Source organism: Haliaeetus leucocephalus, unplaced genomic scaffold (assembly GCF_000737465.1).
Source record: "Haliaeetus leucocephalus isolate CR32 unplaced genomic scaffold, Haliaeetus_leucocephalus-4.0 Scaffold339, whole genome shotgun sequence".
Classification (NCBI taxonomy): Eukaryota; Metazoa; Chordata; class Aves; order Accipitriformes; family Accipitridae; genus Haliaeetus; species Haliaeetus leucocephalus.
The window spans coordinates 10119369-10145218 of NW_010972775.1; the positions used below are offsets into that span (position 1 = coordinate 10119369).

At 40.0% G+C, this 25850-nt stretch overlaps 1 protein-coding gene across 1 annotated transcript in view; it reads left to right on the forward strand.

The window, feature by feature from the left end:
• Positions 1-13312: 13312 nt before the first annotated feature.
• The window catches only part of MYO5A (myosin VA (heavy chain 12, myoxin)), an 85294-nt gene continuing 72756 nt past the window's right edge, over positions 13313-25850 (forward strand). The window contains exons 1-4 of the mRNA XM_010572280.1: positions 13313-13327; positions 15022-15132; positions 16539-16710; positions 22433-22577. Of these exons, the coding sequence (XP_010570582.1) occupies positions 13313-13327; positions 15022-15132; positions 16539-16710; positions 22433-22577 (443 nt within the window). The remainder of the gene's footprint in view (positions 13328-15021; positions 15133-16538; positions 16711-22432; positions 22578-25850) is intronic.

Sequence of the window (25850 nt, forward strand, 5' to 3'; positions counted from 1 at the left end):
TGGGGATATAATTACCCAACCATCTAACAATACTTGGTTTAGCCTAACCTTGACATTTTATTATGTTTTTGTAAAAAAAAAAGTTTCCTGTAGTTGAATGCCAACCACGTCAGCCTAAGAAACTGAAAAAACTCTTAGCTTTCTAACAGCAGTTTTGCGACATGTCAGTGATCCATCATTCTTGTTAAAAGAAACTGTGATCCTTGGGAAGCAAGACGAGTGGTGGTTTGAGTTGGAGCCCAGTCTGCGCCAGAGCTGCTCCCCTGGGCGCCGCGTGTGTCCGGGGGAGGAAATGATACCATCCTGGGCAGGGCGGTGGGGCCGGAGACGTAGCGAGCTGGTTGTGAAAGCTTCTTGCAGCCCACAAATAGTTTTTGGGAAGGCATATCCTGTAGGCCTAATGAAACACTGGAAGTGTAGCATTGTTGGGAGCTACTTCTGGGAGAGGGGAGATCATAGCTTTATATTACTTTTTTTTTTTTTTGCTGTAGGCCTAATCCTGAAAGTTGTGTGAATTCTTCGTTATGTGTAAAGAATAATTGTGAAGGTCCCATTTATAATAATTGGTCTTATTTGTTTAATTCTTGGAGGATCATGTTAAAACATTTACCTAATGATATTAGTGCATTATGTGGGATCCCCCACAAAGTGTCATCAGCAATCTTTGCAGAATAATAATGTCTGTACATTGAGCTGCCACTGGTTATTTGCAGTCAGCTTCTACTGCAGTGATTTTATAGCACGTGCCAGATGGCTCAGGTAATGGATTACTATTATTTTTTTAGTTGAATAAGTGATCACATAAAGTGTTGTCAAGCTCCTGCTATGTCAGGAAATGTGTGCAGTGACCACCGTTACCTTTTGGTGAGCCAGAGCTCCAGGTTGAGTTGGAAGGGATAGGCAGCCAGTCAGGCAGATGTACCTCGCTCTTTGGGTCTCCTCACGGGGCCTTTGGGAGTTTAATCCTCTCCATGCGTTCTAATAAAAAAGTAATTTGTCTCTTTCTTTAATGAGACTCATTGTTTAATCTCTGTAGGACTGAAGAAAGCATTTTTGTTATTGAACTTTGCTCATTGAACCAGTTGAATTGGAGGAAGTCACAGAAACAGCCGGTATCGCAAGGTTTCACTGCTTCTGGATGGTCTATTTTTAATAGGATTTAAAAAAAGCAAGAAGTGATGGTAAGGTTAATCATAGATGGTGTTTCTGCTGTGAGGGAAAATCAGTGCGCAGCTGGCGAGTCTGCTGTCCTGTGGGTACCAGTGGGCTGGTGCCTGGATTTCTGGCAAGTCAGAACAGCCTCTGCAGCAGACCTCAGAGGAGCCAGCCACTTGGGGGGTCCTACAGGGACAGTCACTGAATTCAGATTTCATTGCTTGGAAACACAAAGCATACCCAAATATGTACCCATTTGAAGTCTTGCTTATATTACTGGAGTCTTTGATACCTGCTCGTATATATGAGCATATGTGCAGACATTGCTGGTTTGAAAGGCATCTTGGCTAGGGGGAAGGTAATGGACCCAGTTGCACTTTGTGCTGTCAAGCAGCAAGAGCTCCGATAAGAGACAGTGGTTTGTTTTATGTGTCTTGATTAAAGTCAGCTTATGTTGGTTTGCATGTATGAAGTTAGGGACGAGCAGAGTCTGAGCTCCTGTACTTGGTTGCATTTTCTTTCGTATGCTTGAAGGTACAGCGGTTATCTCTGATCTAATTTTGTGCTCACTGTAGTGGAGCAGTGTTTACTACTGCGTGTATCATGCTTGACTCTGATAGTGAATATTTGTACAGTTGGGCCCAGGGCCAAGAAACGGCGTTTGGGCAAGGCGATTGTTCCTGCTGCTTCATTAGCAAACTACTCGAATGAGTTGAAGCAGCAGTGTGCACCTTCTGCTTGTCTTCTCTGCTGCTGAAATAGTAAGGAAGAGCTTCCTATTTTCCCTTAATAATAGGTGGTTCTTGTTGCAGAAAATACAAGGGTGTTGGGGTCAGAATAAACCCATGGTTCTTGGAAATTTTCATCTTCTCTGTGACTTTGGCTTTTTCCTCAAACTGTATCTTTCTGCTTAAGTTATTTTCATAGACCATAACCCTGCTCATGATACACTGCAACAGATACATGGTTTTGTTTTGGGGGTGATGCTCCTAAGAGTTTGATTGGTTTAAATTGGTATCAAAACTTTTACGTAAGTGGAAATGCATTAGGCACGAAATTAAACCTGTTATCTAAAGGTCATGGAAGATAGAGAAAATTCAAACTGTGTTGAATTCAAAGACTCTTTGTACAGTAACTTTTTCCTTTTGTTGGCTTTACTTTTGAGCTGCATCCAGGATGGAGAGTTGTATGATTGGGTTGCTAAGGCCTCGTTTACCAATGCTAATAGCAAGGCTTTTAGTGACTTTCCTGGCAGAGAACAGTACTTTCATGCCTGTGCCAGTGCCATGCTCTGTGCCACCCTTTGCTTAGGACTGAATCATTTCTTCCTCGTTCTCAGTGTTGCTTGGCTTTGCTCAACCCTGGGTTTGCTCAAGCCTGATCCTGCAGAGATTTATCTTTATTCCATGTGAGTAATCTCATTGCTTAATTTTATGCTTTGAAATCAAGCATGTAAATCTGAAAGATTGGGCCTTTTATTCTCTATTTCCTCTTATTGCAGGGAAATAACTTTGCTGTCGTATACCTGCTCAGAATAATTTGTGCAGGAAAACAAATGAAAACATATCCTAGGGATGTTGTCTTGTCAAGTTCTTTGTGTTAAGCTCTGTGTATGCAGTGTTACAGTAAGTTAGGACCTGTCTACTTAAAACCCAATTTTAATATTTAATAGCAAGAGTGTATTTTCAGGAGTAGCTTCTGCTTTCAGGACCCCCACAATCTCAGGGAGATAATGGTTCCACTCATTATCTTTTAGCCTAGCCCACTTTCTCAGTTTGCAACAGGCAGCAGCCTAATGTGAAATGCTGTGTGAGATGGATAACCTGAACTGCCCAGCACTGTGCAAATGTGAAAAACACCAGATTTATCGAGGTGATGATCTTGATGATTTTGGGGTCTTCCTGTTCCTGGCCATCCGGGTCATAACCCACGCCTTTACTGTCACAATATAGCTGCTTTGCTGCCTGCTTTCAGTTAATCGCTGTAGTTAGTAGTTTTTTTTCTATCAGTCTATTTATATACAAATAAAATGTAAAGAGGGGTTAGTGCTGGCTAAAAGCTTTGTGCGGGTTTTTTGTGTGTGTTTTTTTGTTTGTTTTTAAAAAGAGGACAAGCACTTGGTGCGATTACCTTAGAGGAGTGCCCTTCTTGCTGAATCCTGGGCATTAAGCAGCTGGAAGGTGAGCACAGGAAACATTAGGCACTGCTAATAAAAGTTTAAAGACCTCACTCTTACTGAATGTCTGTGGATTGCAGATACTGACCCAACTTTTAATATGAGTATCTTCAAATTTTACTGTAAATTCTGAAGAGGTGAATATGGATTACTTAGAAAAGCAGAGATCTTGTGTCTTAACACCATCTGTTCTCCTTAGTGGCATGGATTTAATTTGTTTGGCCTGTTAATCGGGGACTATAGCAATTGTTGTCACAGATCTTTCCCTGAATAATAGTGGCATGGAGGTGGTACTCAAGGCTGGGGTAAAGCGTCTTACAATGTTAGAGGGAGAAGAAGGTACAAACCTAACATCAAATAAGGAAGTATGAATGAGAACTCACCATGCTGATGAAGGGTCTGAGGGAGCAGTATGAAGATTAAAGCGGAGGAGAAGCAGTCAGGAATGCAGAATGCAGCTGTGCCTGCAGGGTCATCTTCAAGTCTGTTACCTCCGTGGTGTTTGCTGAAAGTTGTGGTTATTTTCTGAACATCTTGAAAGCTGTTGCATTTCCCTCATTGCTTATCAAGTCTTCATTTTTGCCTTTTAACCCCTCTTCAGGTGTGGCTGTAGGTAAGGCTGCCAGGGTAGTTCACACAGAATAAAAGCTACCACTGGTAATTAGCAGAAGTGGCTTGTTGAGTTTAGCTCTTAGGAGACAGTGGGGATGGTTGAGAGCAGACTCTTCCAGGCTACTTACTTACACTGTGGTCTGATGAGAGCCCTTGCTTTAAAATTAAATGTAAAGGCTAAAGCAGCATTGCTTTGAAGAGCTCTCATTCCATCTTTATAGTAGTTAACACAAGGGGGAAATACGACGTGTGACTTGTGTCAAGTTTCCTAAGATTGCTGTGTGGTTGGATGTAAACTGCACATTTCTAGCTTACAGTCCTAAATATAGAAGAACAGAAAGTCACTTCTCATCTGAGTGACTTTCATACCCAGATGGTCTCTTTTTTGTAAATGGATATGAAAAATCATGAAGTCTTGCTGCAGTTACCGACAGCGTCTTTGAGTTCTTCCATTTGATTATCGGAAGACATGAGAATTTTGCAATTACTTTGTGATTTACAGGAGGACACTCTTGCTCTTTGCAGAGCCAGAGAAATAAACTAAAAATACTATAAGTCTGTCTAACAATGTGGGAATTCATTGCCCCAACATGGCTTGTCACACGTTACTCTCTGCAGACTCCATGGTTTATTCATAAGTATCTTTAAAGCAGATGACCTCAGTTGTTTTGCTGAGGAAACCAGAGAGATTCCCAAGTTGCCTTATGAGTTAGTGTACACCAATACAAGAAATATGGAAATATTTTCAATGGAGACTGGGCCTATTTTGCCTGGAAAGGAAACACCAACTGCCTCTGAAAGTGCTGAAAATCTGTATTACGAGAGATGTGGGATGGAAATAGATGGTTTAGACCGTGTGTATGTTAAAGTAAGTAGAATATGTTTGGTTGTTTTCTTGGTTTTAACATAGGTGAAGGCTGTATAGCCAAGTATATAATTATTAGTATAACAGTTTATTAGTAAAGGTTTAAAGTAAGTAGAGTTTTGACTTATGATCTGGAGATATATAAAGAAGACTTTTTCAGACATGCCAGACAATAATTTCGTTGTTTAGGACATTGTGTCCCTTAGAAGAATCTTATATGAGGAGGAGCATTTGCAGAAGTTGTTAGAATGTGATGTCGGAGCGCCATTCTTCCTTGTGACAATCTTATGTATTGGAAATACAAAGGCAATAGAGAGTTTTTGCAAACAATCGAATAGATAACGCTTGTAGAGAAAAGGAGTGGAAGAGTTTCTCTAACGCTCAATATGGTTTACAATTTCCAGCTGGCGTGAAAGGTTTTAATTTCATTCCCCCCTCCAACATAGAGGTGTTTTCCATAATTTCTCCTGCTAATCAAGGTTAGAATTGCACTAATGAAATGGGCTGGAGCAGGCAGCAGTCGGGTCCCAGCTCAGCCCCGCTGCACCCAACGCCTCGACTCGTGTGTGCGCTTTTCACTCCGGGGATTTACGAGGGCAGGACTGAAGATCGCAGGGGAAGAAATGCAGCCGCTCTCGCCGGAGAGTTTCCGAGAGCAACACTGTGGCCGTTAACCCTAGTTCTGCTTTCACAGCTTCCCCTGACACTTGTGGAGGCTCGTGGGGAGGTTTAACGCTGCTCGCTGGTTTTAAGTTAGAGCTTGCCAGGTTCTTCATACCAGGTCATTCTGGTTTCCTTGCATGGGAACTTACTGTTAATTTCCCATGCAAAAATGGTGGGACTAAATATAGGTTCATTAGATGTGCTTCACTGATGTCAGGTTGCTGTTGTAATATGGCAGAAAGGTGTTTGTGGTGTGGACTTCACCAAAATGATAGAGTTATGCTCTGGGTTAGCTGAGTAAAACTAGTTTTTCCCTGAATAACTCAAGGTAAGTCAGTAAAAACTCTGGTTTAATGATGTAACTACCTCTCAGCCTGGGGCTTCTGTGTCATTCTAGCAAAAATAATCAGTTAATTTTGGATTTTTAGAACCTCAAGCAGGTGTTCTACTTTCAGTGTGACTTTTGGGGGGGTGGGGCTAGGATTAAGTAAAAGTGAAAGAATGCTGTTTGGACTTGAGCTCAACTTTACAGAAAGATACTCGGAAAAGTGCAGCCTAATCTACTATCAAAGTTTATGCCAAATATCTTTCCTTTCATTTTTAACTTTTAAATTAAGCTTTCACAGTTAATTCGGCAATCACCCACACTCCAGATGTTTTACAGATATCAGAAAATTTAGCTTTATTTCACCTCTGTGAACTAGGTGATCAATTACAGCTCCACTATTTTTTTTCTCAATAACTTCTTGTTTCAAACTCCAGCTCTGCAGCACGGCACGGTGCAGTGCATCTGTCTGATCAATACACCCTTTGTTTTCCCTTCCTGCCTAAGCAAGTGCTAGAGACACCAAATAATCTCATGGCAGTGATGCAGATGGCTCTGCGCTGCAGCAGAGACACTCAGACAAAAGACAACGCTTCTTCTTTCTGCGTGTATGAACCCAGGATGAACAACCAGCTGCAGCCACCACTATCAGCCCCTTCTGTCCCCAAGCAAAACTTGGGCTGCGCCGCATGTCGCGAGAAACGATTCGGTTATCCTGACTCCTGTGGGTGAGGTTTCTAGAAACTTTGGGGAAAATAATTATAAAAAGCTTCTGTAAGATCTTCAATCCATTTAAGAACTGGAGACAATGGAATCAACGTTTCATTGTGTGACATCAGCACGTAAAAATATATAAGGAACCATGAGGGTCTTGGCTGAATTTGTACCAGTGGTCTGGAAATAATACTTCAGCATTTAGTTAATTACGCTGTGAAGTCTATATTATGGCTTGTATCATCTTAGCGTTAAAACAAAATCCTATAACTGCTTGTTTCATTTGGCCTCATATTTGTTTTCTTGGATCTTAAATTCAGGCACCCGTGAAGTTAATCATGACATGTTGAATGTTTTTTCATGTACTCCTTAAGTATTGGCTTATTTTAGATTTCTGAATTGGAGTATTTTTGTAATGCACGCACAACATTCACTGTGAGGACACAAAGGTGAAATCATAACATCCTTTTCCTAATACTCTTTCTTCAACGCAACATGTCCCCTTAGCTTTATATTCAGGGGATGGCTGTAGTTTTGCCCTTAAGTTTGCCCCTGAATTTCTTGTGGCCAGTCCTCGACAACTCTTGTAACATGTTTTTCAGGTTGGATGAATTAGGTGTTTTAAGGCAGACTTATAATTAACTTCTTTTTGAAATCACTAACATATAATTCAGCGTTGGCCTTCGTTTTGGTGGTGTGGATCGAAATGCAATACAGTGTATGCCTCTCTGTGTGGATATGACCCCAAATGAAGTTTTATGTGAGTCAGGATATTTTCCTGTTGCTCAGTCTGGGGTAGGCGTCACGCTTCTGCTCAATGTTTTTGCTGATGTTATTGTGGTTATTTAGCTGGTTTGCGTCTCAAGTAGTGACCAGAACGTTGGTGGTTTTGATGTAGCTGTAGTTGCCATCTTTTCTGAAGACCTTTCAGAGCTGCGTTCATTTCTTTGACAGGTCTAGAGATCAAAACTGTTTCAAACACAACGTTTTCTTAAACACTGATTTTTCTTTGAATCTATCTTTTGAAGCCTGATGTACTTTAAACGAACATTTCTTGGGAGGTGTGCTGAATTAAATGAGAATAGCGTACTGCAGCAAGCAAGACAGAAGTACTGCTGTTTCGCCAGGTTGTTGTTGTGGGTTATTCAGCTGTAGGTTTGCCGATGGCTGGCGATGTATGGAATCCCGTAGGCAGAGGGGGCAGGCGGGGAGCCCCAGGTGCAGCGGCGTGGGGCTTCGTGAAACATGTTTTGTTTTTCTGTAGTTGGTGATACGGCCCGAATTAAGCCCTGTCAGAAGCATCGTGCGGGCAAACCCATGGTGTGCCCCAGCGGGGTTGCGTGTGACTTCCCATCGCTGTCCAGTGGTTTTCGGCGGTGGGTGCTACCGGCATCGCAGCTGAGTGAGTCACAGAGCAGAAGATTGAAACCAGGGCCGCTGGCTGAGGGTGGCTGCTTGGGGAGGACGGAGAAGAAAGGGGGTCTGTGAAATACAACGGGAGCTGGCAAATGCTGTTCCCGCATGCGGCATCTTAGGGGGGTGAACGGGCAACATTTTGATAGCTGAAGTATTGCCTGGGTTAACAAGGACTGAGCATAAACCACATCTGTCTCCCTCTATGACAGTTTGAGGAGAAGGTCAAGTGCAATCAGCATAAACTGTAGAAAGCTGTGTTTTTAAAGATGAAGAAAATTCACAGTGTTTCATGTGTTTTAACTGCTTAAAAATGTTTCTTATAGAAGTTGTATCAACTACAACCTGGGAATATAACTGTTCTTTAATAGATTTGGTAGCGTAAAGTAAAACACTTGAGTTTTCTGGCATTGATGTCAGGGCCAGTGTGTAGATTTGCAGGGTGATAATCTCTGAGCTTCAGTGGAAAGGGTGCTAATAATTGTAATATTTAAAGAAATAAAAAAATGTACATTTCTGTTTGCTGATCAAATTTGCCTGTAGTAGCATGTGTATATATATCCTGTGTTTGGGATTTAGCTTCTTTTGCATTACTTTGAAGTAAAGTGAAGTTTCAGGTAAATGTAAGTCAACAGACATTTTTCAAGTGGCTGAAGCTGTGAATCTTGCTGCAGTGATTCTTTGTGGGATGCTGATAGTTTTTGATTGTACCTTGTACAATCAAGGCGTGTTTGGCAAGCAACGTACAAGTTGGTTTTGTTGTTACAAGTCACCAGGCCCTAAATAAAAAGAATGCCTTATAAAAATGTTTAAAAGAAGGAAGGAAAGAAAGAAAAAAAAGAAAAAAAGCTTCTATATTCTTAGGATTCAAATGCAGTGGGTATATATACAGTAGATGACATACTCAAGTACAACAGACTTTTTTTTCATTGAGCTGCAATTCGTTTCTTTGTGCGTGGTGAAGGATACAGTGCCTTACCTGCCTAACCTCGAGTACTGCAGGCACTTTGACCCAAATTTGCAAACCCAGTGTCAGCAGTATGCAAGCCCATAGTGGTGGTGGTGTCTCAGGGTGTAGCTCAAAGCCTGGGTCACCACCATCCCCCGGCTGCTTTTGATCTTCCTATTAGGTAAATTAACTTTGTGAGATTATTTTTCAGATAAAACATTAATACAAATTGTCACATATATTTTCCACACTATATATCATTATATAAATGTCTTTTTAAATTAATGCTTTCTAAACATCAGGCCTTAAACTGTACAAGAGGTATATAAATGGCTGTTGCTGAGCAACAATACAGAAAATATGCTCCGTGTCCCAAGAATGCTACTGCCTTAAAGAAAATCGGTAATTTTTGTTTTGCTTCTTTTGCAAAGTTAATGATGCCATTTCCTCAGGCCGTAAGAAGAATTTAGATGAGTTGGTCAGAGGTTTTGCAGCAGGCTGCTTGTTATGGAAATGCTCTACTTTCCAATCCTCCCTGGTTACTTGGCATTTTTGTGAAAGGAGAGTAAAGTCTTGTCTGTCTTTTCAAACCGCAAATGGCAGCAGCACTTTTGTTAATAGAAGTGTAACGCTTCCTTGGGACTGCCTGCGTATCTCAGGACAGATGGCAGAGATTTTAGTGGTTTCAGCAATGGAAGAAATGGGACCTCCTCCTGCCTTGTGTGCGAGTGATCAGGATCTCTTTGTAGGGGATCCAGGTTGGTCAAGTTAAGACGTGTTCGACCTGTTACTCACCTGGCTGTGCATCTGCTTATGTTGCTAATACAAAAGCTAAACTTTTCTGTTTCAAGTGTTTCTAGCCTCAGTATTAGCATCCATGGTGATGGCACTGTGAACCAAGTATAGGGGAAAATATAAAGCTGAAAGGAAATTATTCTAATAGCATCAAATTATGTTTTCAGAGCAGCCTCATCCAAGGAAATCACACAGCTCAGAAATGTGCATTTTGCATAGACAACTTCAACACTTCTGCAGTGTGAACTTCTATGACTTTGTGTTCTGTTTTGTCCTTACGTCTTGTTAGCATAGGCACTTTTCTTTTTTCCAGCCTAATAATGCAGCCTGCTCTCTCCAGGTGGCTGTGTTCAGGTAGCAACAGGTTCACATTGAATGATTTTGGTCAAGTTTGTCTCTGACTTTCACCAGCTGTTGCTGTTCCATCAGGTCCTTCAGCTAGTGCTGCCAGAATTGATGGTATCTCTTTGATCCAGACATTAACGAGCTGCTTTCTTCCTACCCAAAACCAAGGTCGTTCTTGAAAGAGAGAGGGGCAATGTCTCTCATGAGTTTTTCATGGTTAACACCTGAAAGACTATTTTTTGAGGCTGCCTGTAAATAAATAAATAGGTGATTTCTGCTGAATTGAAAATCATGGAAGTTCACTTGTATGGGTAGATCTTGCTGAGAAACTAGGGACAGCTTTTTAAGAGTTGAAATTTTTTTTTTTTCCTTTTAGGATGTAGATCATTTCGTGAACTCTTTCAGCTCTTACCAGAAGAGCTGTTAAGCTGGCAAGATAGCTGTATCTCCTGCAGTATTTGTGATTGTGCGATGGAAGTAGAAAACTACTGAAGCGACTGCTGAGCCGCTTGCATTGCTAATTCCATTCTGTCAGCAATGTCAATTAGTACTTCAAGAGGTTCATATCTCTGAAGAGAGGCTTTGTGAGTCATATGGTCTCATTTGATAGATAATTGTTATAGTCTGCTGATTTCTTCATGTGATCTAAGATGAAATCATGAGGTATGAGAGAATACTGCGATTTCCTGTTATATTTTCTTATTATGTAAGGTTGTGGTAATACAGCCAGCTTTCAGACCCACCAGTAAAAAATGAAAACTTCTCTCTGTATTTTTTTTCTGCTGTGAGTTCTTTTAGAGTCACTATATAGATATCACTAAGCCATTGCCTTTCAGCAGCCCAACTTGTTCTTCCTTCAACAAAGTATGGCAATTCCACACTTCCATGAGATTTTGGAGGTGGTGGGGTTTATTACGTTAGTCTGCTGAGGTTGGAAGAGAGTCTAGGCAAGAAACTGAGTTTTGCAGTAGCCCTGTCAATATGCATTTAATTATTTGTTTTCTTTCTGAATTCAAGGGTATGTCATCTGTGTCCCTTATATTTTCATTCTGATTTTTTTTAACCTGGTTTAGATTGAGCAATGGTCCTGTGAATGCTTGCCTGGAGATAGCTGGCTGCTGTCTCCAGCCCAGAGTGATGGTGTGGCTTTGCGGTACGGCAGATGGATGGGCTGCATGTCCTCCTCATGCCTCTTCCAGTCCTACATCTCCAGTGAGGATAGGAAGAAGTCATCAGTGGTGAGCCAGAAGCATACCTGCAGGGAAAGTACAACATTATCACCTGGGTAGCAAAGCTAAGTTTATTAGAGCCAAATCAATACTGAAACGTAAAGTGCAGGTGACACTATTGGTAAGCTTGGAGAGACAGGAAAGGTAACAATATTTACCTAAAATTTCATTCACTGCCTTTCCTTGAGTAAATCGTACTGTTATCTCCCCTATCAGCAGTTTTATCCCGGTGGTTCAAGATTTGCATTGAACTATTACAAAGAGTAATATATTCATTGATCATAATCAGGCGCAATTTCGCTAAAGTTCATTTGATTCTTGCCATAATTTTTATTGTCATTTCAGTGCTAGAATTTTGGAATTTATTCTCATTTTTAGGCTAGAATTTCCTTCCCTTTTTAGAAGGCTGATTTGTAAATCAGTGTCTCTAGAAGCTTATTGTATTTTAGTCTAATTTTAATATAGTCATAAGCTTGATTTTATATACTAGCAAATAAAGAGGGATGAATAGTAGAGAGCAAGGTATTTCACAAGAGAGAGGCCCTTGGTCCTGTGGTGCTTTGTTTTCTGCTATAGGGTTGGATCCCACTAAAGGCTAGGCAGCAATGGCATCAACTTATTATATAAAAGATAGAATGAAAATCTGATTTTGCAAATCATTCTGCTAAATTAATGAGGTGAGAATGTTGTGAAATGATTCAGTGCTTATAATTAGGAACATCTCTCTCTTTCCTCCCACCTGTTCTTTTTACCAGGCGTTTTCTTTGGCAGGGATTTAAGGCCAGGCAATGAAGCTAGAGATGAAAAGCTACAGCTTAGTGCTCATAGGATAACTTTAATATCTATAGGGTTATGTCATGTGGAAGGTTCAGCTGTCTGTAGTAACCCAGTTTCTATGGTGATCTGTTTTCTGCTCTTTCCCTTCTCTAGACAGTAGAAAATGTACAGTTTCAGCTGAATAAATTAAAGGTGCCTATTTCATGCTGGCATAGATCACGTAGTTAGAAACTGCTACACAGCATCTGCTGCCTGAAGCTAACAGTATTTGTCTCTTACAAGGCTGCTGCCTTTTTTACATCAGGAAAATTCTCTTTGTGTAGCCTCGTGGAAACCAGCCTGCTAACCTGTTTTGCTAGACAGTATTTAAATGCTTTCCTCTTTTGTAGTACATTTACTTTCCTTTCAGTTAATTCCTGTGATGAGAGGGAAGCAATATCCCATCAGAAATACTGAGGATGGGGAACTGCAGCTACAGCTGGGGTGGGGGAAACTTGGGCAAAGTGTGGTACGCGTTCAGTCTTCAGCTGTGTCTGACGCTGTAGCATCTTTGGTTAGATTAAAAAAAACTTTCCTGCTTTCTGGCAGGATTTTGATTTTTTTTTTCTTTTTTTTAAGTAAAAGAAGAGTTCAGTGAACAGGTGCATTGGGGTAAGTTTGGATATATGTGTGTCCGTGAAGTTTTACAGGGAGTCCTTTGTTTAGAAACCAAGTGGGAAGGGAAGGAGACATTGCTCCTGAGCGCACTACTTGACTCTAATACTGTACCTCTATTGTCACATCTTGGTTAATTGTTTTGGAATTTTTCTGTAGGTTTGTACTTGCATTGGCACGTACACTTGTTAGCACACACCTTCATTTTAACTCAATCGAGGTTCCTTAGCCTGCGAGTTTTGGATACAGCAGGGCTGAAACCAACCAAATAATCCAAACGCCCAAACCATGGCTTCTGCGGCTGATTTCCCGGCTGCTCCACTGCCTGCTGTTGGCCTCCGTTGCTGTTATATGCAGTGCTCTGTGAATGGGAAGAGCACATACTGAAGAATCGTTTTGGGGATCTTTCGTTTTTTCAAATAGTCTATCAATATTCTTATCTTTTGGGGGAGTGGGGAAGAGGGTATGTAAATCATAAAGTAATACTGCACTTTTGTACTGAAAACAATAGCAAATATGTATGAAACTAATGAAGCTGAAAGAAGAAAAAAAACCGCAGCCACATATTTACTACAAAGAACAAAGTTTCTTGTCGTTGTATAAAGTAGATTCTTAGGGCTGGCATAAACATCCAGTGAAGATGACGACAGACCCGGTGTGGGAGCATAACATGTTCTGTAGCGGGAATAATTAAAGTGAATTCTTAATTCTTTATTTCATTATTTTTCTCCTTTCACTCAGCAGATAGAATTGGTTTCCATGTATGGCATAAGCTTTTCAGGAGTTTGGGAGCTTTCTAGATGAAGGCAGCGGCAGTGCTTTAAAGGCTGCAGTGTGTTAAGGGTAAAAGCCATTGATTTAGGCTGTTGTAAATTACTCACGCGCACTGTTCTTGAGAAGCATCCTGGGTATGGGAAGCAAATTGATTTGTGAAGTTCGAAATAATTCCAGGCACTGAGCCTCCCTGGCAGCTTCCAGCTAGGCAGGGTGCCTTATCTCTCTCCTGGGCCAGGGGCAGGGGCTCCTTGGGTCTTGCTCCCCAACCTGCTGCCTTTGCTGAACACATTTTATCGTTTCCTGTCTTGCAAGAAGAACCCAATATGAAGTTTGGTCTTTCAAAAAATCCCTGGTAGAAGTAAGAAGTTCATCATTTTAAGTAGTGGGAAAACTGGGTTAAGAGGGAAAAAAAAAAAAAAAGCTTCAGCATTCTTTGAGGCAGAAGATGCTATACAAAAACAAGTTGTGTAAGGTTAGGTGATGAAGCTGTATGACCAAACGCAGTTTTCTCTGCCATCAAATGCTGTGCTTTGACAAATACGTTACAGTTATTTTGAAATAATTTAGTGGATTGAGAGTGTTTTGCAACATGGCTGCACCTCTGAAGCCAAGAAGCTGGTTTGTTTGCAAAGGTGATGGGTGTGGGATGATGTCAGTGCTCTCTAGGCATTGCAAGAGCATCAGTTCAGAAGCTTTAATATATTAAAAATGTCATAGCCTTTTCCTTGTGTTACTCAAGAGCTCTTTTCATATGTACATATTTGCATGTACATGCAACTGTGTAAGTAACTAGATGGTTTCCCTACACCTTTAATTGATTCTTGAATATGAGATAACCATTATATCTTCACTCATTTAAAAATATGACTATTCTTTCTGTTTTTGAAAAAAAGTCATATGTTTGTTCTGGGTTACTTTATGAATAAAGTTTGGGTGAAAATGGTCATTAGTGGGAATGCTGGTTTGTGGGTTTTTTTTCTATTATTTGGAGGCCTTTTCAACCAAATCTTTTCAGTTTTTTTTTCTTTTGGCATTCTGGAGATAATCTGTTTTAAACTTGCCCTATTTGCAATTACAAAGGAAAAAGCTTTTAATACTTGAGATCAGGTAGCTTTGCCTGAATTAACACAGATGTGCCAAAGTGTTCTCTTAGGGGGAGAAAAAAAGGCAAAAAAAAGCTATATAGTGTTATGCTGCAAATGCATTTAGAACCTACTCAGAAGAGTTACTCCAAGTAATTTTTTTGATAGCCAAGTTTTTGATCTCTCTGAAAACACAGATTTTTTTTTTCTTTGTAGATTTTCAGGATTGAAGGTGTATCTTGAAACATTATTTTGCACTGGAAATGCCATTTTCTTTCTGTGTAGGCAATAAAATTAAGCTCATGTAGCCTTTTATCAATAGAGTAACTTACCTCAGACATACTAATTAACTTGTCTCTTGCTTAAGGGTTTGGCTGTTAAACATGTATTTAAAAAAAGAAAAAAACGGTTTTGGTGTTGTGTATATTGATGATCTAATTATATTGCAACAAGAAGTCACTGATCTTTTGCTGTTGTTACTGTCCTGCAGTATGCCAGGGTTTGGATCCCTGATCCAGAGGAGGTCTGGAAGTCAGCAGAACTTCTCAAAGATTATAAACCTGGAGATAAAGTCCTCCAGCTTCGACTTGAGGAGGGCAAGGTAGGTCTGCATATTGTTCGTAAGCTGATTGTTCTTGTTCTTGACCGGAGACTGATGTATCTAACGCAGGAAGCTGTGCCATCAAAATATATCCGTATTTATGTATGTGCAATTATTCTTGTCCACTGACTTTCAGTAGTATTTTTTTGGTGTGACAAATTACACTGTTGAGTTACAAAAATCCATTTTGCCTGATTTTTAAAACAAATAAAATAAAAAATTTGTTGCTTTTATACTTATGCTGTTAAACCTATAACCCCAGTTTGATACTCCAGTGAGAACAGTGTTGCTAGGAGAACAGTGTTGTAGAGAAAGAACTGTGACTTTTAAGTTGAGCATAACCATCAGAAGTTTAATAAAGGTTAAAAGGGGCAAGAATTAAGGGCATTATGAAAATCATGCTGTATATGGTGTAGAAAAATGATGACGTGTCTATGAAGAGCTCACATCCTTCTAGTGAAGGCCTGTTCATTTTTTTTCATGCCAGTTAAATGATTATTTGATTTTAACATATAATGATGGTGATTCCTCAGATGTTCTAATGGAAAATAAAGATCTACTACAGTTGGTCAAATATTTATTTTTAATTTCTTTTTTTTCATACAAGTGGGCAGCTTAGATCCTACTTTCTCGTAGAGGCCTACATAGCAATGAAGTAAAAAGAACAGATTATCTATATAGAATAGCTTCTAAATAAAATATCTTACTTGAATGAATTTCAGTCTTTGACTGACTCACATTTCTTATATGGCAAGATGAGTACAACCTTTTTAATCTGACAAGATTAATTTTCCCGCCATGTATTCCAGGCTGTGGGGCGATGCTGCACACTTGCACGCTCCTTAGAGTAGAATGGGGGTGTTAGCAGGTAAATGAAGTGATTTAGGTCTAGAGAAAGATGCAGTTAAAACATCTATATTAGAGATTAATTTATATCTGCAAAAATTGTAAGTGGCATTTTTTCAGTTTGTGTGTTCTTCATGGCATTCTGCCAACATTCTCGTCTCGTATTACTGTGTATGAAGGTGACTATAGACTGATGGGAATCTGCTTCCTCTGTCTGTTCTGCTCAAGAGGAAAATAATGTGGAAAAAATGGTTAGATTTATGATATATTTTGTTCTATTTAATAAAAAGATTTGGCAGCAAAATCAAGGAGTTAGCTTAGTAATAGTCTAAAAGGATGATATCTCTTCATGGTTGCCTGTTACGCATATAGAAAACACTTCTGGGAAATTTTAAATGACTTTTTTGGAGAAAGAACTGCTAACTCAAATCACCAGTTAATTTAAATCTTGCATTGTGTTTTTGTAACTTGGGCATGTTTTGCTGGGAAGAATGGTTGGAGGGACTGAATGAGGAAACCTAAACACCAGCTCTTTCAACACGTTTCCATTTGATTTTCAGGACCTAGAATATTGCCTAGATCCGAAGACGAAGGAACTCCCGCCCTTGCGAAACCCTGACATACTTGTTGGTGAAAATGACCTCACAGCACTCAGTTATCTCCATGAACCTGCTGTTTTACACAACCTCAAAGTTCGATTTATAGACTCTAAACTAATCTATACCTATTGTGGCAAGTACTGTCTTTTCATACCATAATCTTTATAGGGAATGCCCTAGACAGGAAAAGGAAAGTTAATTATTGATATGTCTGCCTTTAAGTTAAAGTCGTTTAATGATAGGGCGTGTTGGGCTATTCTTATGAAAGTCCCTATGTTTGTGGTTGTTAAGTGCATCAAGTAGACTTGAAAGTGTTAAGGTTCAGAGAAAATTGAGTTTGCTGTGTGTTCCTCTAGCTTCCCAATGGACTCTGTTTATAAAATGTGTATTCAGCAATTTTAGCTTGCCAGTGGGATTCCTGGCTGGTAGGTGTTTTCCTTAGGCTTCCTTAGCTAGGCATGGACTGGAGGAGGGCTTCACACGGTGCAGACGCAGGAGGCTCACCTTGCTGTTTGGTGGATTTATTGCCCAGCTGTGATTGCCTACCGCTGCATTGAGCTCCTCCATCTCTGTATGGAAGTTACCAGTTTCTTTTCTTTTTCATGTTTTCCAATCAGTGCAACTATAGGAGTGAATTTATAACAGTGCATGAGCCAATGCTTGTCCGATCACAATTAGGCACAATCTTGGTTTTAAAAATACCGTTTAACTCCCAGTAGAGGTTACCCGAAGTTGTAATTGCCTGTGATATTTTCAGATGGCCAGAATGGGGGGAAGTTACTTTAATGACCACTTCATAAGTGCAGAATTGCACCTGAGTGGTCTATTTTAAAGAAACATTGTGAGATAGTTTAGGCTTAAAATTTAGATTTCTTGCTTCTGGGCTTTTTTCTCTGTGTTCATGTGTTTATTTTAAATCTCAGTGTTTAGTCAAAATACATTGCTAACTTTTAATACATCCTTTCAATATACATAAACTGTAAATTTTTCAAATATTTATCTAGTTTATCTGTACTTTGGACATTGTGATAATGCATAAGAAATGGCTTAAGTCATTAGTGGATTTTTTACATTCTAAGGTCAGTAAAACAAAACACAATATGAAGATGTGATTGCTAGAAACCAGATATTGAAAATGTCCTTCTCGTAATTGTCTGATTAGGTCAAAGACACATTTTACCAGTACGTGTAGTCAAATTATCATTTGCATTTTCATTGTAGCCCACTATATGCCAGCAGAACACGTGCCCCATGATTTCTTTTTAATACGCAATTTAACTTTGTCTCTAATCAGGCTTTCGTAGGATAGTCCCAGTTCTTTGTATTGCAAGCCAGAGTATACTGAACCTTCTTGATGTTATCATATATTATTAGAGTTGCTGTTTATAATTTCATTGTACTTTGCACTGTTTTGCAAACTATAGAGTGGGGAAGTCATGTTGCAAGGCGGCCCTTGACAGATATCAGCTAATTGTCTGAAGCAGGAATTTGTGTTTTGCAGCTGAAGGCATTGTCCTGTCCTGGTCTGCATGTGGAATATGCCAAGGGTCAGTTTTTCCCTCGTCTGGTCACTGTTACAGCTCCACCCACAGCGATGGGTATGGAGACCTAAGGCAACCAGCACGTTAAACACGTTGTGATGGACAGTCTGCAGGCATTAATGTCCCACCACATTTTGCTCACTCCGGCTATTCCTAATCTGCGGATGTTCGGCAGAGTGCCTCTGCTCCCAGTCCTGCTCTCAGCAGCGCCCAGACCATGGGGGACTGAATCAGGCTTTGCCACCCTCTGCTTGCAGCCAGCCTTCATTCCCGTAGGAGTGGGAGATGATTCATACCCATGTCTCATCCCATCATGCAGTCAGAGCATGACTAGAGGCACAGAATAATTTAGGTTGGAAGAGACCTCTGGAAGTCTTCAGTGAAGCTCCCTACTTAAAACAGGTCTGACCGGACCAGGCTGCTCAGGGCTTGGACCAGTCAAAGTACCTGAGTATCTGAGCGTCTCCAGTGATGGAGATACCACAGCCTCTCCGGGTGACCCCTGCTGAGGGTGCATGTTGTGGTCCCGGCACTGGGACCACCTCAGTTCCCCCAGTTTAGACACTGCCTGTGTTTCTCTCTCTCGTGCCTCCACGACAAAGCTCTTGATGGGGGAACGTTGTGTGAAAGGGCTTTTGTGCGACTGGAGTCTCGTGGCCTGAGCTTGCGCGGGGTTTTCAGTCTGAGTTTCGTGGTCCCGTGCCTCCTGATACCACCACACCCCTCCCGTAAGACAGCCTGCCCAGTTTGTGTTTCGGCTGCTTCCAAACATGCGCTGTGTTCAGCATCATTTAAGAGGCTTTCAAAAGGAAAGTGCTGTCTGCTAGTTTTGTTTTGCTGTGTTTGGGAAAGCGTGTTGTTTTCATGTTTTCTGGAGTGCAGCTTTAGTTGTGGGTTTGGCTGGTTTTATAGTTTCTCACATGGCTGGAAGGCCTTTAGCTCTTCATGGATGGGTCTGCCAGAGGGCTTGGGATGGCGGAGCTTGGTCGGCTGTTTTGCTTCCAAACAAGACTCAAGCGATGATTTTGGGAGCTGCGTGTGGGTTTATTGGAAACATGGATCCAGTAGGGTGGGGATTCCCAGTGGTCAGAGTCCGGGTGAAGGAGGTTTAATGCTGTCTGGTGACCTGAGGAATGCAGTATGTTGTGGATTTATTAGCTTGGGATGTAGGCATAGGTACGTTATGTTATAAGCTAAGGAATACAGAGTTGGCGTGTTGGCCTTTAAAAACGTGATCCTTTGGCCACGAGCATTGACCTTTCAAACTGCTCTATCAGTTCCCATCCTGAGTACAAGTTGCTTCCCCTCTGCAGAGGTTATTGCCTTAGAGCTCTGCCTGTGGAAGGAACTGTATTTGCCTCCTTAATCTGACTCGCACATTAGCCAGGTTAGTTTAAATACCCTGTGCAGGTGGTTAGAGTCAACCCAGCTGATTTAGCCCAAAGGAGATTAAAACACTTTAATCCACCACGTAAATTACGGTAACATTGTTCTCAACCAGCAGAACTAGAACTGGGATGGAGGGATGTCCACGGCCCTAGAAGTGAATTCAAACCATGCTGTCTTAGTGTAATATGTCAAATGGATATTAAATGATTTAAAATTTCACTTTGAAGTAATCCAAACTTTTAAACAGAAAACGTCCTCATTTCTTAGTTTCAAGTCAGCCTTTCGCCAGCAATTCAGAGGTGATTTATAACTTTGCTTTACTGTTGGGAATATGAAATGAAGAATTAATGAAGGAAGTTGAAAAGTTACAAAGGAAAATTTGAATGCTTACATGGGAAAACCGCTATGGCTGTGATGAAAACTCAATAAATAGTGCTGGTTAGTTCAGATTTATAAAGTACTGCCTGCTATGCAGGAGAGCAAACTTTAATTTAAATTAATAAACTATATTAATATCCAGTTTGTCCACACATGGGTGAATATGTTCAAGATAAAAGAATTAGATACACTTATTTCGGGTGTATATATAAGAAGAATGGCAAAAAGAGTAGCCAGAGTTCAATTTAGTGGAATTATAGGAATGAAAACACACATAAATCTGATTTGGGAAAGGCCATGATATTTCTTAAAATAGCAATATGATTTAGTGGAGATAAAGAGAAGTTATATGTAAATTAATCTGGATTATAGTCCTGTGAGACAGATTTAAAAGTTCCATAGAAAGCATGTAATTCCTAACTCACTTGGTTTGGGTATTTCCAGATGGTAGTTGCTTGTTGATTTTACAGATTGCTACTGAAGTTTAATGATTTACTATGCTGGAGACTTGTCATGGGGCTGCTTGTTTTGAATTCAAGGGTTTATTTTTGCCGACGTAGCCAAAAGCAGGAGGGAATTGTCTGAAGTCTCACACAGCTTTTTTTTAATGCCTCTTTGATGAGACTTGCAAGCCTGGGAGGCTCGGCTTGGCGGCGTGGCCTTACTTAACTTTTTACTGCTTTTTCACAGTTACAAAGGGCAGATGTTAAAAACTGACACTGAAAATATTCCTTGAATCTGCTAGCACTGAGGTCCCTTCCCCTCCCTAACACCCCTCTTATTTCTTGGCTCATCACTACAGCGTTAAAACTTGGCATAAATTTTTATAGAGACTTTTCACTCAAGCTCCTGAGTCATTTTAGTGAAGTCACGGCTGATGGAAAAACACTGACTTACATGGGTGTGTCTAGACATAAAACTTGCCATATACTTGAGGAAATAGATTGAGGTCTTTTGGATCTCTTCGTGAAAGATCTTCTACTGTTGTTTAATGTTTTTGCTATGGTTTGTGCTTGATCTATAAATGCATGACAGGATTTAAAAATGGGATGATGCTTCCAGTAGCAGTGCCAGACTGTGGATGCTTTCACTTCCCTTCTCCCAGCTTTTCCTTGGAAAATTTCTTAGATAGTCAGCACAGCGCTGTAAGCTGCACAGGGCAGAGGGCTGGAATCTGCATTGAGGAAGTCTGTGTGTGTGCACGTGTGAATTTCTGAGCAGATATAGAAGTGAGTTGAGTGCTGTGGAAATGCTTCTGGTGCAGGTTCTTCAGGGATGGTTTGTCCAAGGAGCGTGTGTAGCATGCTTGCTATAGTCACTGTGCAGCCATCTGTACCTGCATTGTCGCTTCTAGGCACCAAAATACATATGTAAGAAGAAATTATATTTTTAAAATGGCCACAGTTAAAATTAGAGTTTCTTTTTTTTTTCCCCTTATCACATTGTCAAGGTGAGGAGGAATTGCCATGTCAAGAGAGCACAGTTTGCCTGACACGGCTGGGTCTCCCATGGCAGTGATCAGTGTTTTCACCCCTGCACGGAGCAAATAAGTGTTCCCTACCCATTGTAAATGCTGCAGGAGAGAAAGGTATAAGTAATCTTTGTCAAATCATCCCTGTGGGCAGAGCAATCCTAGTTTCTCATGAAAAAGAAAATCGTACCAAAAGCATTTGAGATATCACTTTGTGGCTAGGAAGGATGTAGGGAGTAAGACTGTTTTCCTGCATGGGGAGAGTAAAAGAATGGCATGAGTTTAGAAATACTGTAGTAATAAGTGGTATTAAAAAAAGACAGATACATGTTTAACTGGGTGGAAAAACTAGAAAATGGAAGGTGTAAGTAGTTATACACAGATGTGTAAGATGAGGGTTTTATGGTGCCTTGCAGAGTCGTAATTACTTAATTTCCTGACATGACTGTGTACTGCTGTGTATGAGTCCTACGAAATATGTCTACATGTATTTTTTTTTTTGATCCCCTTGACTGGCAGAGATGCCCTGGAATCCAGATTACACCATGACTCTACTTTGTTGCTTGTTATGAAAACTGAAGGTGTTATTCCTGGGCACAGCATAACGGCTGAAGGGCTAACACACTTCACATATCCAAACTGACAGTCAGCGAAGCCGTGTAGTACTTATAATTCACAAATCACATTAACATTTGTAATTTGCAGTAAAACACAGGGAAGTACAATGCACATTCATTGGTTTACTTCACTGAGCAGGTGGTATTTCAAGTCAACATGCTCTGAATCTGGTTGTTTTGTGCATGCTAACTTTAGAAAAGGCAGATAGAGAGAAAAAGTAAAAAGTTGTCCCTGATGTGTTTCCTAAAGCAAGGTAGAAGTAAACTCTTCTGATACTTTTTGTACACAAAACTGTGGTCAGAATAAGTATCTGTTGAAGGCAGTAATATCAGGTCCTTATTCTTCTCTAGTTAATATGTTTAGAAATGTTAGAATAATAGTTGGTGTTAAAGCCATTTTTTGGTTTGGTTTATTTTGAAACAGCTATTAATAATTCCTTTTGTTTCATTTCATTGTAGGTATTGTCTTAGTGGCCATAAATCCTTATGAACAACTGCCTATCTATGGCGAAGATATCATCAATGCGTACAGTGGCCAAAATATGGGGGATATGGATCCACATATCTTTGCGGTGGCTGAAGAAGCGTATAAGCAGATGGCCAGGTTTGTAGACCACGAGTCTTGAATTCATTGTTTTTCTAAAAGGAATAAGACTTAAAATTTCTGGCTGATGGCCTTCTCTTTAATTTATAGCTCATGAAATATTTTGCAAGATCTGTCTTTTATCGACCGTTTTAGTACATTTCACAAGAGGATAAGTTGCTTAAGTTAGCGAACAGTAAAGCATTATGAATGCCATAGAGATCATGGCCACTGACAGGTAACAGGAATAACTACAGATCTTGTCAATATGTAGGTCTAAAATTAGCCTAGTGCTTTAGAAGATTATGTTGTTGTGATTTGATTAGCAAAATGTGGAGATACTTCTTAATCATCAGTGGATTTTTAAAGAGAAAAGTGCCAAATTCTTAACTGTTTTGTATTTATATATGATACTGACAACAGAAAAAAAATCACTTGGCTTATGAGTGCTATTATAGGCTCCTAGTCATGTCGGTCAAGTCCCAGCTACATAATCTGCCTGTGGCTGTTGTTGACTAGAATTAAGAGGGAGCAGAGGGACGATTGCATAGACCATGTGAAAACAGCGTCTCTAAGGACACTGTAACAGCTGCGCAGGTAATCCTCATTTCTTTAAGTATTGCATGAAAATGGACTTGTCACCCAAGGTGAGTGGTTATTAAAAACTTCTTCCCCTTCACCCCAAGAGCCTGCCAATTTGAGGAGCTTTTGAAATATTTTGTTTCTAGGATAAAGATCTTTTGGTCTACTGTGTGGTCTTTGGTTGACAAGATGGTCCCTGGTATCCTCATTGGTTAGCTGCGAGCTATTTAATCAGTTTTCTGTGTTGACAATACAGCCCATGATCAAATTAATCAAGTAAAACAGTGGCAGGGCTCTGGATAAATTGCGATGGCCCTCAAGCCGTACTGTGGGAGGGGGAGGCAAGGGGACAATGGGTTGAAAATGATGAAGTGTTCATCTTTGAAATTAGCTATCTGTTCATTTAAGAATCCATGTGAGAGCTAGAATGAATAAAATGCTCCATACGCTGTGAAGTTAGTCAGCTGCGTACGTGAATATGGTGATTCATGATTCCCATGTAATAGATAATTTCAAAAGAAAACGGTATGGTACAGTGCAACATTTCATGACTTAGGGTAATTGCAAAATAGCCAATGATTCAAAAATACTGTACATCTGCACTGCTGGATGGGAGAGGTATTCACCTCACTTTCTGCTAAGAAAATAGACATATAATCTATTATGGGAGTATAAAGGCAAAACTGTGTGTTACAACAGTCACATCTGTATTGTGGCTCTTTCAGTCTAGATCCCTGTTGTTTTAGATCTAGATCCCTGTTGTTTTCAACAGACTTGCTACTCAAGTCCCTCTAAAAGGTCTACAAAACAAGAATTTATTAGCGTTATTTTACATCTGAGGCACGGTACAGTGAGCTGCAATTATATGTCGGTGATGGATATAATCCAAATTCCCAGAATTTTTGTTCTTAATGTTAACCAGTGGAAGAAAGAGAGTGGAGGGGGATCTCTCTCCACTGGCTGCCTGTAACCACTGTCTGAAGCAGGCTTACCTCTTACCTGTGTTGAAATTTCAAATTGCTGGATCACCTGTATTCTGGGTGCTTGTTAGCTGAAGCCTGTGCAGTGGAGACTTCTATCTGCCACCATCTGCATTCTCTGCTGTCAGAGGAAGACTGAGGGGGCTGAGATTTTGGCTAGAGTTTCTGCTGTGGTTTTCCCTTTTTGTGTTAATTGCATGCTCTTCAGCTCTCACTATGCCCTCCAGCAATTGTGCTGTCCTGAATAACAACAAATAAGATGTGGTAGAAGTTCCTTCTTGAAACAAATGATGAGAAATTATAGAAGCCTGGAAATAATCTGAAATAATCCTTTTGCATTAATGAATTAATTCATTTGTTTGTCTACAACATGTTATAAAAATTTTGTTATTCTTTTACGAATAACTGACAGTACTTCCATAGGTGCAAAATGAAATCTGAACACACAATGAGAATGAAAAAAATTCCTCTAACCTGAATTAACAATTTCATTGTTTATTTAGTTTCCCAATGTTTATTTCCTTTTCTATCTTTTTTTTTTGGCTTGTTTGTTTTTAAGAACTTTTTCTGTGATTTGGACATACTGGGTTTGCTCATTGAATTTAGTTTTCTAATGCTGTTTCTAATTCCTTAATCAGTTGTCCTGCCCTTTAACTTCAGTGATACTTTCTACACTCTGAACAAATCACCTTTTACTCCTGGATTATGAAGTTAAAGAAAAAAATGTGCAGATTTATATTTCTGTAGCTGTTTATTTAAAAATGAAAATCAGATTGTCTGTGACTGTTTCTTTAACTCTTTAATAATTGCATTGAATATTCATATGGTAGCTACTCATATGGCATTAATCTATATTTATGCATGTAATTGGTGAGTTTTATTTTTCTGTTGTTTCTAATCTTTCCTAATTCCATGTTTAAATGATCACTGGAGTAATTAATCATGATTCTCGACATGCTTCTATCCATAAGGCTTCAGTGAGCTCCTCTAAATATTTACTCTTTAAGTCTTCTTGTTAATTTATAATTTAATGATTTAGAATTCATTCTTGCCAGCTTCATTACTTAATCTGCTGTGGCTGAGAAACTCCTTCCATGTGCGTGGTTGTAACTAAATGATCTCTGTGGTCTTCTTCAGCCAAAGAAAGTGCCCCATGACAGCAATCAGGAAAGCTAGTGATTGTACACTAAATATTTGCATTGCGTCTTCAGAAAAAATACAGTGCAAAAATGTTGGCTGCTGGAATGACAGGGATGGAGCTCACATCTGGCTTGCGCACGAAAAGTGATATTCAGCAACTGTTTGGGGTTAACTGCAGTATAAAGCAGGACATAAAGATACCTTCGCGTGTGACATTTTCTGCATAGAGAGCCAAATGGTGTGGTATGTATGGGCTGTGAAGTGGTGTGCCCATTTAGGCATCCATTATTTCCTCTTTAAACAGCAGTTCTGCCACCAGTTTCCAGTGGAGGGTTAGTGAAAAGGAATATGGCTCATTTTTATCCATAGCTGACAATAAATAAGTGATTACTGTTTGCTCAGTAGCTTCTTGTCTTTTTCAGCACAGGAAAATGTGGACAGCTCTTTTAAGACTAATCTCACTTTGGATTATTATTTCTTTTTTTTTTCTTTTCCCTGCCCCTCCTCCACTCTCCCCTTCTATTCCCTCCTCCTCATCTGTATCTTTGTGCCTTTACCTTTTCTCTCTCCATCTCTCCTACCACTCCTCTGC